Consider the following 16069-nt stretch of genomic DNA (forward strand, 5'->3'; position numbering starts at 1 on the left):
TACAAACATCCGTTTCCATAATCTCACCTTTAAGTCAAGAAATAAAGGATGGCATTTCAGTTTGAGGACTGCAGTCAATTTGCATTTCATGTTTTTTCCAGCTATTCTACTTGAATTGAAGGAAAGACTTGATCTGATAGAAGTAAAGGCATAACTAGAATGAAAAATAATAATAATAATAATCAGACTCCATGGGCTAACAGACTGAATTAAATTCTGTGAAATAAAGCTCATTTAACTTCTCATCTTAGAGAAACTCCTCCAAATCAATAAGCCAAGTACAAAAATACGACTATAACAAAACTCAAAACTAGAAACAAAAAGGACATATGGCATTAAGGCTGCCACCTAGGGAATTACTTCAGAACCTTAGAACAGAATCATTTCCAGTTATTTAAAATGCTACCATCACTGCCACCAACAAGCTTTAAACTGACTTCAGCAATAGCCAAGTTATATTCTGTGATCCAAGCAAGCAGGAGCTAAGTTTACCTTGGCCCAATAACCTTAGCATTGCAATTACTGAAGTCAATCTTATCTAAAGCAAGGAGATCACCCCATAACAGATTCTCTGTTTAGTGCCTCCCAAACCATGAGCACTAATATCATCAACAACATAAACTGTTTCTTTTGTTGTTAAACAAACAAACAAAAAAACCCCCAAAAGTCACGCATTCCTTCTCCTTATCTCATACTAATTGACCAAACTTTTCTCTTTTGGAAGACAGTTGAAGAACCATTCTGGCAGTGCAAAACCTCCTTCTAATTTCTCACTTGAATGTATTCATGGGCTGTTTATAAACAAAACTACAATATTGGCCTTCAGCTTAAAGTTATTTTCTGTTAATCTTTGAGAAATGTCTAATGCTGTCTCTAGGAGTCCTTTCAAAGTGCCTATAAAGCTTTTCAGCAGGATACATTCTGAGTTTTATGCCGCTTTAGTCAGACTGCTCCACGTGTACACCCATGATGGTTTAAAGGCAGGTTACTTCTACCCTATGCTAACACCTGAAGTACATGTGGAACCTCTGGAACTTAAAGAACTACTAATCCCTCTAGTGTACAGAAAGTGAATTCCAACCTGTATTCTTGCAATATTACTTGTTAAAAGCTGCATCCAATATGAATCCAGTATAAATACGTTTATTATTCTAACTGTGAAAGAAGTTAAACCAAGGTGTTCAAATAGTTTCTGAAAAAGCATGTATTCACCATGTGGTATGTGCAATAAAATGTACGTGCATTCCACCAGGATATAATGAAGAAAGCATGAGAAAAAGTATAAATAGCTGTATAAGAAACAGAATTATAACGTGTATTCTGTAGTTAATTCAGCTATATTATTTACAAGATACTCTTTTGTTTTTCACACTGTGTATTGCATACTGTAAAGCTGATGCTGGAATATACAACCATTTACCTGGAGTAATCACAATAAACCTCAAGTGTCTGCATATCCAGTAATAAACCGCACCATGAGATCAAACGACAATCTGGCAGCTGTTTGAACTTAGAACATCCCGGAATATCATCAACAGGAAAATTCACCACTGTCTTCTTGGCATTTATTAAAAAGCCATACTCAGGAATACCTGCTGCTATAGTCCTAAAACAGATAAAAATAGTTATCTTAAGCACCCACAAAAAAAGCAGAAAAAAAACCACAAAAAACAACACCATGCTGCATGATGCATACAGGTTTGCATAAAAGAGCAAACCCAATAATGAAGAGAAACAGCTCTTAAGGTTAACGAACACAACTAGAAATACAGAAAACTGAAGTCAAAACAGGGAAATAAATAAAAAGCTTAGTGGAGAAGAAAAGCTTTTACAGGTCAGTGCCAAAACAGGTATTAGTATTTTAAATACTTGAGACCAGCTGCACAAACCAAACTCACAGAAATCACTAGAAAAAGATGAAGAATTATCATTTCTGAAAGTTCATGAAAACAAGGATAATCTAGATAACAGGAAATTCATTTATCTGATGAAAACATCTTGAAATTTCTTCAACAAGGTTTTCCCCAAGTATCTCTTTATTGCAGTAGGCCTGCTGATTACCTACCACAGAATTACTACATATTGGGTCAGCAGTATCATCTCATGGACAAACAGCAGTTTGTCTTATTTGGTGATTAATTCAAGTGCAGGCTTCACGCTTTTAAAAGGGGAGAGGAAGAGATAGACTCTTATTTTTGGGAAGTAAGAGTAAAAACATCATCTCCTCAGAATGAATTTCTCGAGTCCCTCACTTCTAACACTACGTTAGGAAAACTGCCACTGCTTCCTTTGTTGCAGAGAGCTCACAAGACCTCTAAGTAGATGCAGAAAGAGGATCTTCCACAGAAGAGGCTACCTATGTTCAGAAAACCAACATAGCTTATGAAGAAGCTAATACATAACATGCAAGTAGGAGAATATCTGCAATGCTAATGTGAGTGACATCATATTGGAAAACTATTACAGGGATTAATGGCTTGGAGGCATCCCCAGCCTATGGGTTTGACTTATTTCCAGAAACATAGATTCACACATACCCAGAAGTTCCCTTTTGTTCTGAAACAGAACTGAGGACTAATGAAATCATTGAAGTATACCATTTTACTACTTAGGACAATTAGTGTTTCAAACTGCTCAATAAAAACCATTTCAAGGATGTAACTAGAACACCTTTTGAAAATTTGAGAGAAAACAGTCATAAAAGTAAACTGTTAGGTTCTTTGGCTTGGTCTACATTACTCGTTCCTGCCAGAAGCGTCAAGTTCAGGAGGTAGGTCCAGAATTTAAACCAAAGGAGGAATCTCTGATCATTTGAGCTTTTTAGTTTATAGTCAAGAATGTAGCTGTTAAGATCTTCCTAGGTACAGACTACCAGCAAGGCCTCCAAAGTATGCCTTGATTATTAGTCCACAAAATCAAATGCATCTACATGTACACAGAAGTATAAAGGAGATCAAAGTAAATGACCTAAAAGGTGCTAATGCTTATTACTACAAAGAATACTTTTAATATCATACCTTAGAAAAGTTTTTGCCTGCATTAAATGTGGTGTAACCAGCAAAAAGTCATCAATAAGACGTATTAGGATTCTGTAATCAAGAATAAAAATATGAGATGCTTTATGTTCTATAACTCTGTCTTCATTTAATACGTAGTAATTTGTGAAGCTGCAACTTGGATACAAAACAGTCAGACACTGTGTTCAGTTTTGGACACCTCAATACAAAAAGGACACTGAGGTGCTGGAGCAGGTCCAAAGAAGGGCAACAAGAATGGTGAAGGGCTTGGAGAATATGCCCTACAAAGAGAGACTGAAGGAACTGGGACTGTTTATACTGGGGAACGGGAGGCTGAGGTGAGACCTTATTGCTCTCTTCCAATACCTGAAAGATGCTTACAGCGAGAGCAGGGTTGATCTCTTCTCACTGGTGACAGGATGAGCAGAAATGGCTTCAAGTTGTGCCATGGGAGGTTTAGGTTGGATATCAGGAAAACCTCCTTTACAGAAAGAGTTGTTAAGCTCTGGATTAGGCTCCCCAGGGAGTAACCATCCCTGGATGTGTTTAAAAACCATTTGGATGTGGTGCTCAGGGACATGATTTAGAGAAGGGTTGTTAGTGTTTAGGTTAAGTGGTTAGGTTGTGATTGGACACAATGATCTTTAAGGCCTTTTCCAACCTGAGCAATTCTATGATTCTATGAAAAGTCTACCATTATAAAGGCTGAAATTTTCTTTTAAATAGAATGCATGTCCCAAACTTGCTCATATTTTTCCAATAAATCCTGTTAAGAGACAGATCATAGAAAGGAAGCTTTGAAGATGATCTTTTCCAGTTTCCTTTTAAAAGCCATCACAATGATCAGAACAGATATATCTTCATCTATACAATAGCCAATTGGTTGGGTTTTTTTTTTTGCATTTTTTTCACTGTTGCTGTTTGTTTGTTGGGAGTGGGAGATGTTATGTTTAAAGGCCAAATGAAACTATCAAAATCATTCAGTGGACACCTATGTAATATTCTAAAAACTACAACATATACAGCTGCTACATAAAACTCTTTATGTGCACTCTTCTGAATCTTGGTTTCTTAAGTTCAGCATGTGTAAACAGGGTCCTTTAGAAGCAAAAAAGTAGCTTTTCAGAATCCCACCATCACAGCACACTAATGCTTATTAAAAAGAACTATTACTTATGTAGGAAGACATTTAACATTCTGAGGCTTTCCATCATCCAGAGAGCCTCCCAAGAAGAGGCATCAGACTGGTGCACTTTTACACACTTCCTTTATCTTATTTTGGACAGAATTCACAGGAACAGAGAGAGATGTGAACAGGAACAAGCTTCAGGAGACTCACCAATACCTAGCTCATGCCTGAAAACCTGAGATTCACCTGGCTATCAATTCACAGGGACGTAAAAAGGATGCTGTATTTCTTATTGTTAATGAAAAAGCAGTTTTACCATACAAACTTTCAGCAAAGCTCCTAAGAACCAAGCACACGAACAGCATGGAAGATGTTAGAAGACCAATGTGGACCAACATGCTTTTAAAGCATCCCTAAATACTGCGCTCTTTGTAAGAATCATCCACACTCACATCTAGGACAACTCTTCATCTCTTTTCTTCCCAATCATATGAAAAATAAGGCAATTCCCTCTAAAACAGTTACAGTGACACTAAGTCTGAGTTTACCATGCTTCTGCTGGAGAACTGAAAACTCTTGAAATTCAAAATTAAACTTAAAAGAAAACATATACACACTATACAATACCATAACAGAGTACACAACAAAGAGCACCCAAATCTTCCTACCCATCCTTCTGGATTCCACAAAGTAATTTGTTTTCCATGTCTCCATAGCATAAGCTGCAAAGTAAGGTTGACAAAATGGAGCCCTGTGGGATTCCAGAGCACTGTATATAGTACCTAGAAAAGAATAAAAGAAAAGAAACATCAAAACATGCAACAAGACTCCAGTAGTCATTAAACATATACTTAAGAACATCAAGTATAACGTGTAAATTTCAGTAATGAACAGCTGAAAGCCTGCTTGTTAACCTTACCTCAGTTTTTCTTTCCTCTAAGAGTCTAGATATGACTCCAAAAAAAAAACTTTTTCCCCCCACTACTGAATTTAAAACAGAATGCATTAAAACACATCCTCCTTTCATATTAAGAAACTCTAGTAGACAACTGCCATTAAATGAATTTATAGTTGAAATCAATCCACAATGCTTTTCCCTTTACAAAAGAACCTTCAGAGTCACATTTCATCTAAGCGTTGTATTTGTCAGTCTTGTGTTGCTTTACAAGTGCTCTTCTACAAGAAATGTAAAATTCACGACTCATCTTTCAGACTATACATTTATATTTTAATTATCATCCAAACAATTTCCAGCAAGTACTCACTAAAAATTCATACATTGAAGCTCATAATGTTCATCTACAACAGGAATTGAATTCAGGCAGATTCTGAAATTGAGAATTTCTATCTTTTCCTATAGGCACCAAACATCCACATTAAATCCAAATACAAAATTCACCACTATCAAATCCTGTTTTCTTAAAGCATTCGTTTCAGACAAGCTAGAGTAAAAGTGTTTAACTATGTGAAGTAGTTTAAATCAGGCCATTTAATGTGCGTATTATAGAATAGCTATGATATTTCTTTATTTATGATGTTACAGCACGATATGGTTAAGCCATATATTTCCTTGTTTGTTTTGTTGTTGCTGTTGTTTGTTTTTTAAACAAATAAATACTACTCTTTACTTCCAGGGAAATTCTTGATGAATGCCTGTTAAGGAATACAATATTGTTTTCTATAATCTGGCCTTTTTTTTAATATGGCCTCTACTATAAACTGCAGTTATTTCTTCACTTAACTGTTCTAAATGCTAGAAAAGCCTACAAACGCTCTTCCATTTGCCTCCATTTTCCCCTCTCTCTGTACAATGAGTTTAACTACCGTAAAATAAAGTTAGTCTCTCAACAGCAAGAACCCAGTCACCCTACCAGACTTCACTCTTGAATTCAGAAATAAAGATCCTATTTGTAAGTGGTTTCTACACTTGGTACACGTATGCCACCTAGAGGCAAAAGCTAAATAGCAGATCGGCATTTCTAGCAACGCAAGAAATTTTGATTTCATCCTCCTTTGTAATAGCAGATTCCTAATTTTGGGGTTGCCAGTCACTTTAATTCTTAATGCTCCTACTTTATACTTTTATTGCAACTTGCCGAAGAGCAAGGTCATGCAGAAAAAGTTTCATTTTGTACTACAGACTGACAAGGCTTAAGCATTATTGCTTGGACATCCCCTTGCTTCTGTGGTCATCTCCAAGGATTTCAACATTCTTTCAAACAACATCTGAAGCTCTAAATGAAGGTTATGTATCTACAGAATGATGCAGTCTGTGCATAATTAGCATCATCCGCATGGGAAAGAAACTTCTAAAACTCAATTATTTAAATGTAAATGATCCAAACAGTTCAGCTTTTTTATAAGGCGTAAATTAAATTTCAAAACAGATTTCAAATTAACATGAAATACAATTCTTTAAAAGATATCTAACAGAAATTCTCTGTGCCAATAAAGGCAGAGAAAAACAAACATAAACCAACCAAATAAACAGCAAAAAAATCCACACTTCACAAATTTATTTGATTTTAATTTTTACCTGTGCCCAATCTCCAGGATGTTATTATGTAACATTTGAAGAAAGAAAGTAAACAGGGTGGAACTGTTCTCATTAAAAGTTAAGCACTAGAAATGGGACAAAACAAAACCAAAATTGTACTTTAGAAATGTGCTGAAACTAAAAGATAAAGTATAAGTTGAAAATATACGTATTAGCTTACCTGAAGAATTAGAATGTAACAGTTTAGTAAAAATCTCTAAGGTAAGAAACAAAGCAAACATCTGAAATTAAAATCTGAATATACACTCTAAAAAGCAACTGTCAGCCAACAAACGAGCAACAGAGTTGGTTGTTTTTGTTGTTGTTGTTGTTGTTGTTTTTTTAAGTTTTACTTCAGGAAAAAAAGTCGTTTTGATTAGTGTTACGTTTGGAAAATTGTATATTATATTAACAAATACAAAATGCTTTTAAAAGCGGTTAAATATTATACTGGCTTACCACCATTTATGATACTTCCCCTCTTTTGGTCACGTTCTATCCTTTTTAACTCTTATGTTCTTTACTATTCCACAAGTACAGATAACACTCTCTTACCAGTTCTGCTACAGACTGCATTTCTCTCCCCATGTTACCAACGACTCCGTGCACAAGAGCCTACGCAATTATATTAAGTCTTTTGTGTTAAAAACGTGTAATAGAAGTTTCATTTAGAGCAGTGGAAGATATCTGTCTGGTCATCTGTGGCTCATGATTTTGTATGTTGTTATCATGGAACACCGTGACGCCAAGCCACAGAATGTATTTGGAAACTGGGTGCATCACCTACCTCTACACTTTGTCACGCTCCTTTTACTGAGTAAGTCTTAAGAACAAACATTATTTAGAATTAATACAGTTCTCTGAAGTATGCGAGTTAAGCAACAGAAAGGAGCCTGCTTCTTGTAATAGCACTAGCTGGAGCAAATATAAAATTCATGTAATTTTCATCCATTCTCTAACTTAGAAAGCGAGGTATCTCTTCAAGCAAACAGTAACAACAACGAAGTTGATCCTGTTTTGTAATGCACTAACTCCTGCAAAGAAAAGTTTATTCTTAGCACATTGGCAGGAGATCACTGAAATAAGCTGATTTTTTTCCAAGTCATTTCTCTATGAAGTGAAGTTTGCTATTCAAAATGCTGTCCCTATTTTCCAAGCTACTTAGCTTAGAACACACTTTTCACATTCGTAGTTGTGTGCATTTTGGACTTAGAGCATGTCAAAATACTTATTTACTTCACTGAAAAGCTCTTACAATAGAAATGGAATTCATTAGGAAAGAAAAAAAAAAAAAGAAGAACATCGTGGTTCAAATGAAAGTTTAAGACACCCACGAGAAAATCTAGGAGAAGCCTAGAATTACATATTGCCAGAGTTCCTGCCTGAGGCACTAAATCCCCTGAAAGCCTGCTAGAAACACCAGCTAAGAGATATCAAAAATCTATCTAAAGAAGGTGCTGAGTAACTAGAACACAAGCAGTATCACCATATAATACATACATTCATCTAAAAATAAACAAAAACAACACATAAAACCCAGGAATCTTCATCTACTTAATGTAGCTTTCTCTTTCACTTGAGGAGAACCCTCCTAATCTGGGGAGGAATTAAACTAAAAGAGGGGAGATTTAGACTGGATATAAGGAAGAAGTCTTTTACAATAAGCGTGATGAGGCACTGGAGCAGGTTGCCCAAAGACGTAGTGGACTCCCCATCCCTGGAGACACTCAAGGTCAGGCTGGACAGAGCTCTGAGCACCCTGGTCTGCTGTTGGTGTTCCTGTTCTTGTTAAGTATCTCTTCCAACTCAAACGATTCTAAGGTAATATTTACCTGTTCAACTACTATTGCATTTCGTAATGAAGTTCTCTCTTGAAGCTTGGACACAAACTGCTTCATGTCTGGAATAAAATCCTCAAAAGTAGAAACCTGTATATTTAATATTTAAAAAAACGAAAAAAAAGACAACAGCAATAGAATACTCAGTAGTAGATGAAATTTATTCAGTGAAGGGGCCTGTATTAAACCAAATAAGTCTGGTACTGTTAAAATGAAACTTCACCCTCACCTATCTCTATTTATCTTTACCTTTACTAACACTGAAGAGTAAGAAACAGCTTTGTTCCCCCCAGGAAATTCCCAACACTATCAAAATAAAGGTTTTCTGAAGTATTACCTAAGTCACATTCAGACAAAAAAAGCTACAAATATATTCCTTGGACAGAAATATAGTAACAGTAGTAATTAAAAGAAATAAGCAAGTCATACGTGTCTCTTATAGAGCTTCCTGGCTTTTCCAGTTGGGGTAATCATAATCACAGCATACCACCTTATTCCATATACAGTTTGGCTCTCAGGTTTCAAGACCTGTGAGATCACTTCCACAAGTTTCTTGTGAGGAATAGTATCAAAAGCTCTGGACACATCACCCTGAAATAGAAAAAATATCCTTCATTATGTTCTATATGTTATGTGTAAATATCTTTCATATTCATCAATATCACCATAAATACTGTGACAATATGGGGAAAAAAATAACTATTGTAGTATATAACCACAATTGAAGCATCACATAGGAATGAAATTACAACATTATTTACTCAAAATTGTGACAAGCAAACTCCTTTCTCATCTGAAGACTCTTTCCTCAGTCATCAGTGAGTTTTCCCTTGCAGGGTACAACCAGACTCAGTTTTAGTACAAATGTCTGTTACTAGCAGAAAATGGTACAGCAGTCCCTACATTCATCTGTACTGTGTAGCACTTATTTTCATGATTAGATACCAATGGACACAAAAGGTAGCATACTGGAAGTTGCATTCACAGCCTTAAATATTACATTGCACTGAAGTTTATTGCTGAAATTTTTATATGATTATTATTTTAAGAAACTTTCTCCTCTCTATATAATTATGATCATGACATCTTAGACTTTTGGAAAAATGTAAACATAGATGTTTTGCTTTTTATAACTCTTATACTATGATCTTAACTCTGCTTTTATTTGTCATAGTTACAATTCAAGCCTACTGAAGAAGCAAAAACTTGTAAAGAACTGTGTCAATGACATGATCCTTTGTCTTTAAAGATAAGACAATAACTGAAAATAATTTTGGGACACGACAACTGACGTACAAGAACATGAGGTAGGAGCCCCGCTATATTATACATAAGCTGTATAATTTTATATGAATCACTTCAACTCAACAGCAACAGCCTGCTAGCTATTACTTAACACAAGAGTTAAGAAAATGCTCCTTCAAAAAAAAAAAGATTTTACAATAACTCAATTATTTAAAGTGGCAGAATAGATTTGTTGGACATGCTTTATACTTCAGGTATCTATTCTCAAGCGATATCCATGTTATGGAGATAGAAGAGACTTATTTACTGAAAGGACACTGAATTTATCTAGATGCACATAGGATTTTTTTCCCGTTTTAATTTAGGAAAATGACCCTAAAAGCCTATTCAAGTTTATATGTTTGTCCCATCATTATACCCAAGTAAAATGGGTAAAATGTAACTGCACAAGCACAGCACATGTCTAGAAACAAGAGCTGTTGCATGACAGAGAAATTAATAACAATATCAAAGTCAAGGAAGCAACACGTCAGGAAAAGCAAACAAACCAGTGCATATTAGGTATGCACAAAAACCAACTATGGCAAAGAAGTAGTTATGCACATAGATCACAGCTATAAAAAAAAGTCTGCAGTAACCATCTTTGAAGAGTTAGTCTGAAAGCAGGATTAGAATAGGCATACCTTCACAAAGTAGAAATGAGGCATTTCACCACCTGATTCAAAAACCTTTGTAACAAACTCCTTCCACTTCCTGTAGATATCATCTCTCCCGAATACTGAAGAGCCAATGATACTGGTGTTTACAGTTCGTTCATAATTTAACACACTAAATAGATTTTTTAGCTGAGTGTTATAGCGCTGTATCTATAGAGACCAAAGAGAAACATCCTAAGATGCTGAAACATAATAAACGCAATACATAAGTTTCTCATTTAGATGAGCTATGAGAGGAAATCTGTGTATTTGCTGTACTACTTTGATCAAACACAGTTTTCAGAAAGAACAAATACAGCAGCAGTGACTTCCTGGAAGTGACAAAACAGTCTCAAAGACACCAGTATGGTGTCACAGCCACGGACATAAATAAATAGACTTGGATAAATAAAATCACCACCAGCTATAAGGTAAGAAGGAATAACAACACGTGCTTGAGACTTTAAGTTAAACCCAGCTGCATCACCTCATGAGCCTCTACAGATAATTTATGCAAAGATTTACTCTACTTCAGTAAAGATTTAAGTTACGGGAATAGTGGTGTACAGCAGTGTGGCAGTGAATTCCTGCAGGTCAATGAGCTCTGTCAACATAGATCTGGCTACAAGAGTTTGGAAAAGGCAAGCCATAGTATTAAAGGAAGTAAACAAACTGCACATGTGGCACACTAATGAATCAGTTTAGAACTCTGGAGAATTCTTCAAAAAATGCATACATAAATTCTAAAAGATTTCTTACTCTAAATGGTAGCATTGTGATCAAGGCATGCATGCAGAAAAATTGCCAAGTATGAAGCATACCAAATTCATCTGAGGACGTTATTTTTGCACTGAAAAAAAATCAATTCCAGGTTCCAGGGAAAAACTGACAAAACTAAAGTACACCAAAACCACTTGTGCTGCTGTCACTGACTGCAAACAACATGATCCAACTTTACTGTTTTTCATTAGGTAAATAGTTTGTTAATTCACTGGCTGATCCTGCAAAATACTTTTGGTTACAAAAAATTAACTGCTGAATTGACTGCTGAAAATTAAGACACATTCCTGAATTAGTGCAGTGGTTTCTTTTCTGGTATACGTCAAGTTCCTATGAAAAGCAGTCAAAAGAATAGAGATGTAGCTCAAAGATAAACAGAAGCAGCAGATCAAAGTAATTCTCAGTAGAGAAGTTCCTCCTTTCCTTCTTAATGATTGTGTCCCCGGATGGCTGCCTTAATACCTTCTCACAAAGCTGATGGCCATCTGGGTGTTAGCACACGGGTCAATAAGAGACAGTTGAAGCTTTAGCATTCAAAACTCAGTTTGAACTAGGCCTGTGAGACCTCCAGCAGCAGTATTCACAGCAGTAACTTGTAATGCTTGTAATGCTGGCAGGAATTCTCTCCAGTCCCTCAGTTTTCCAGAACAAGCCTAATCTACAGTGCTATCAATATTTTTGCAAATCCTAAGGGTTTGCTGGAATCTCTGCAGAATGCAAAAAAAGATTAGACACTCTCAAACAAAACAGTTAATTAAGAAATCCTCTTCGGGCTTCCCATTATGTTTGTGTATCTGTGCATGTATCTATGTATTTACACACAGATATGTTTAAGTTCAAACAAAAAGAAGGTTGAAAAGCAAATACATAAAACCTCCATATTTTTAAAAAAAAAAAAAAAAGAGCACGATCTGCACTGTTTGAGGACAAACTCACAGAACTGGACCCAATTCACCGCAGTTCTGGCAGCAAAAGTTAAGAACTGCCCAAGAGCCAGAAGTTAATTTGCTAGGTACTTGAGAGATTTTTTCTGGCAATTCATCTGGATGCATTCCACTGCTGAGCTGCAAGAACTGACAAAGTCTACCACTGCAGTTTCAGACTAGCTTTAAAATTCCAAACCCTGGAACACTGTCAGACACAGAAAGAATCTGAAGATGGTCTTCTTCCTACAACTGAAATGCCTGGAGGAAACTGCAGAGCAGAGACATGCTGGAATATGAGACAGGTTGAAAAACTGGAACAGACCACAGGATAGCAGGCAATGGGAGAAATAAACTGGGCCTCACAAGTTGGGGAAGGAAAAAAGGGAGGGAAAAGAAAAAAACAAACATTCCTTCCATTAGGTTGTAAGCCCCGAATTCTTGAACAAGATAATTGTTTTGGATGACGTTTTCTGCGTCTGTCTGCTATCACAGAACAGAGGTAACATTATCATTACCTTTCATGGATTTATGAAATCATTAGCATTGCTTTATGATGCTCTCCCGTTTTTTGACAGATGAGGTCTTTTCATAAACAGCTGCTGTTCTTGACTGCTTGTCAGCACTCGTGAACAGGAGTCTACAGCTCCCACTTTCTAGCAGGCATATACCTTCCCTCTCAGCTCCAGGGCTGCACAGTGAGCTGAAGCCACTTGGCCAGCAACCATAGCTGATTTTTAATCTTCACCTTCTGGGCATTCAGGTCTGGGGTCATCCTTTATCCCAATTTGTTACAGGAGCAACAGAACCTTTTAAAGCACTGCAGCTATTTTTGGATTAACTGTGAGCATACTCTGACAGTATGATAGTCACAGAAAGACTAGATGAAAGTAACACTTCAGAACAGCTTTTCCTTCATGTCCTTTAAATGCAGAATGGGATTACTCACTGAACCATCAGCATTAAGAAGCTGTTGAACTCTCACCCATTTGGAGAGCGTTTCATCTTGTGCTCTAAATGGGACTCAGCCTTAAGGAAAAAGAATCAATTTAGTCATGGGAGACAGTGAAACTGTGCTTCCACTAAACTTTGCAATTAACTGGCTTGTTAAATGGATTATTGTATGCACTCTGTGTTAAGCCTTTGTTCCCACACAGCAGTAATTCCCATCTTACTTTCTATTTCCTTACTATGCTTGATCCAGCTTCCTCATCCTTTTTAGCCCTTCCACTCCAACAGATATGGTTCACCATTGTTTGGCCTGCTAACTTGGCAAGATCCCCTGGGCTGACCTGGCACAGCAGCCAACTAGTCCAACAATGCACTCAATCAGTATTCAGGTAAATCCCAGCAGGAGAGACTCATCTGTCCCTAATTCTCTGGTATGCCAAACAAATATAACATTAGTTCTGAACACTGAGTACTTAGTGTCTTTGACTCTTCTGTTCCTACCCCGATGGACAGCTGTGTCCATCACAGTCAGACTCAGTAAGCAAGCCTGAAGGAAACAGACAGAAAGAGGAGAGAAAGCAAACATGCTTACCCGACAGCCTGTGCTATTTTGTTAGACTAATATCATTAAGACAGGCTTACAAGTGTAAGTATGTAGTTCTGGAACTGCAGGCTAATGACCAGCACTGGGAAGGGAGAAGTTGAGCTAAGTTGCAAGAGTAGGTGCATTCAGTCCTTTTGATTTTAATGTTTCAGTTCACCACTTTAAAACTAGTTAAGTGAGCGAGGTTTTTTGGTTAACATAAAACAGCTGCCTCCATCAGACCGACATAAAACAATAAGGAAAATAAAAACCTTCTTTTCTCTGCTTTCCTTGCTGAGTTTCTGTCCTTCAACAACACGGCTTAGTCTTACTACGGGTCTTAAACCATTGATTTTAGGAATGAACCGGAGCCTTGATGCAATAGGAAAATACTTTTTTTGATGGATCACTTCCATCTCCTCTGAAGATAAAGCACGTAGATGTACTTTGGCAAAATGGTTTCTAAAATATAAATACATATCGAACGTAAGCAACAGGAAATGCAGTAAGTTAAAATATTTCACTCTTAATGTAACTGAACCCAGATATTTTACTAAAGAGATAACTACAAATACTAATCTCTACAGAACTTGGTATGAAATCTGAATTTCAGAATAATTCCATATATCAATGTATACCAATGACAACATAATACATTAATAAAAGAGCATATATGATGTAAACTAATGTAATGAAAAAGATCTAAATTAATACAAAAATTTAATCAAAGACTAGTCAAGAATATTTGAACATTATGATTTAAAAAAAAAAAATCAACATTTTTCATGGTTTCAGAATCTTGGAAGATATAAACAAAGGATAGGATATTCTGAAAACTGTATGAAGACAGGCCCAAGGAAGGACATACACAGTGTAACAGGCTATTGTACTTCCAACATTTAGAGCAGAATCACACAATCATAGAATGGTCCGGGTTGGAAGGGACCTCAAGAATCTTAAATCTTAATAGGTGGCAGCTACCACATATTAAAAGTCATAACACAGAAAACAAAAGGACAATTAAGCATCCAGTAGCATAATTCAAAATAATCAGGTTAATGAACAGCAGTCAGCTAAAGTAAATAGAAAATAATAAAGAATGGCTCTTAAATGACAGTCTGGGAAATGTGCTTCCCTCACACAGACACCTCTTCAGGATTTACAATTTACAATAGCTCAGCCCAAATTAATACTAATCCATGCAATAATGTAGGAAAAGGAAGCGGCATCCTGAAGGCGTGCTACCTGCAAAATAAAGGAGCTGGGTCACTGTCCTACATTGTTTATATTGTTTAGAAGGAAAAAAAAAAAGACTGTTGTTCATTCTTCCCTGGGAAGTAAAACGAGACATTTCAAACCCCTGAAGAACGGGGCTGCAAATCTAAATTGGCATTCAGATTCTGATGTCCCAAACAAGCCATCAAGCTGGTTTAGCTTTAGCAAAAGGAAACCATGGTATAACATAAGGCAGTGGATGGATGGAAGACCAGATCAGCATGCTCTAGGAGATCTCTGAAAAGTCAAGCAAGCAGACAAGACTCAAAAATATTGAATTGTGCTCGTATACACAAGAGAAATAAGTGAGTGATTCAGCTGTTCCAACTGTGAGAGCCCAAGTGATACAATGCATGTCTGGACCAGCAAGTTCAGTGTTTTGAGGATTTATATTCAAGATTGGAATTAAATTTCCAAAGTTCAGCTGACGGAGCAGATCATGTTTTCATAGCTAGAGATCACTGCTATTTATTATGACTTTTTTCCTAAGCCTACAGAACATCACATAGGTACTGTATGCATTAGCTAGAATACCAAGATAAAATGAAGAATTCTAGTTCATCAGAAACAACTAAGTAATCAAATCTCCATTGCTCTGAAGTTCACATTTCCGGCGCTGGATGGGAGAAAAAAAAAAATACAACAAGACACAACAACAAAAACTACCAACACACCGATTTTAAAACATGACTTCTAAAACCAGAGATAAATGCACCTTGTCAGCATATCTTCATCATTACTCCCTGCCCAGTTGTGGAATTCGATGTCATTTTGCCTGAAGCAACACTCGCTGCTTATTTCATGGCATTTGTAACAGTGCTGCTGATTTTGAACATGCACTAATCCAGTGGCCTTTGAACCATCCTACCCTCATTCATGCTCATAGTGCTGTCACACAGTGGACCTGGTAGGAATCTGAGTATAAGGTCCACCAATCAGTCCCCATGAAAACAGATGCTGTCACTGTGACAAGGTATACATCATTAAAAAAAAAAAAAAAAAAAAGGCTCTGCATTACATAGGCCAGGAAACTTGAAGCAACAGTATCATGAAAAACTGATTTCTTTCCTTCAAAACAAAAAAACACAAACCAAAAC

General features: G+C 36.5%; 1 protein-coding gene across 1 annotated transcript in view; it reads right to left on the reverse strand.

The window, feature by feature from the left end:
- TERT (telomerase reverse transcriptase) overlaps window positions 1-16069 on the reverse strand; it is a 33546-nt gene that overhangs the window by 11031 nt on the left and 6446 nt on the right. The window contains exons 4-12 of the mRNA XM_031552721.1: window positions 13970-14159; window positions 10449-10631; window positions 8950-9111; window positions 8515-8610; window positions 6683-6768; window positions 4815-4928; window positions 3018-3089; window positions 1421-1606; window positions 28-154 (exon numbers count right to left, since the gene is read on the reverse strand). Coding sequence (XP_031408581.1) covers window positions 28-154; window positions 1421-1606; window positions 3018-3089; window positions 4815-4928; window positions 6683-6768; window positions 8515-8610; window positions 8950-9111; window positions 10449-10631; window positions 13970-14159 — 1216 coding nt within the window. The remainder of the gene's footprint in view (window positions 1-27; window positions 155-1420; window positions 1607-3017; window positions 3090-4814; window positions 4929-6682; window positions 6769-8514; window positions 8611-8949; window positions 9112-10448; window positions 10632-13969; window positions 14160-16069) is intronic.

This window comes from Meleagris gallopavo, chromosome 3, assembly GCF_000146605.3.
Source record: "Meleagris gallopavo isolate NT-WF06-2002-E0010 breed Aviagen turkey brand Nicholas breeding stock chromosome 3, Turkey_5.1, whole genome shotgun sequence".
Classification (NCBI taxonomy): domain Eukaryota; kingdom Metazoa; phylum Chordata; class Aves; order Galliformes; family Phasianidae; genus Meleagris; species Meleagris gallopavo.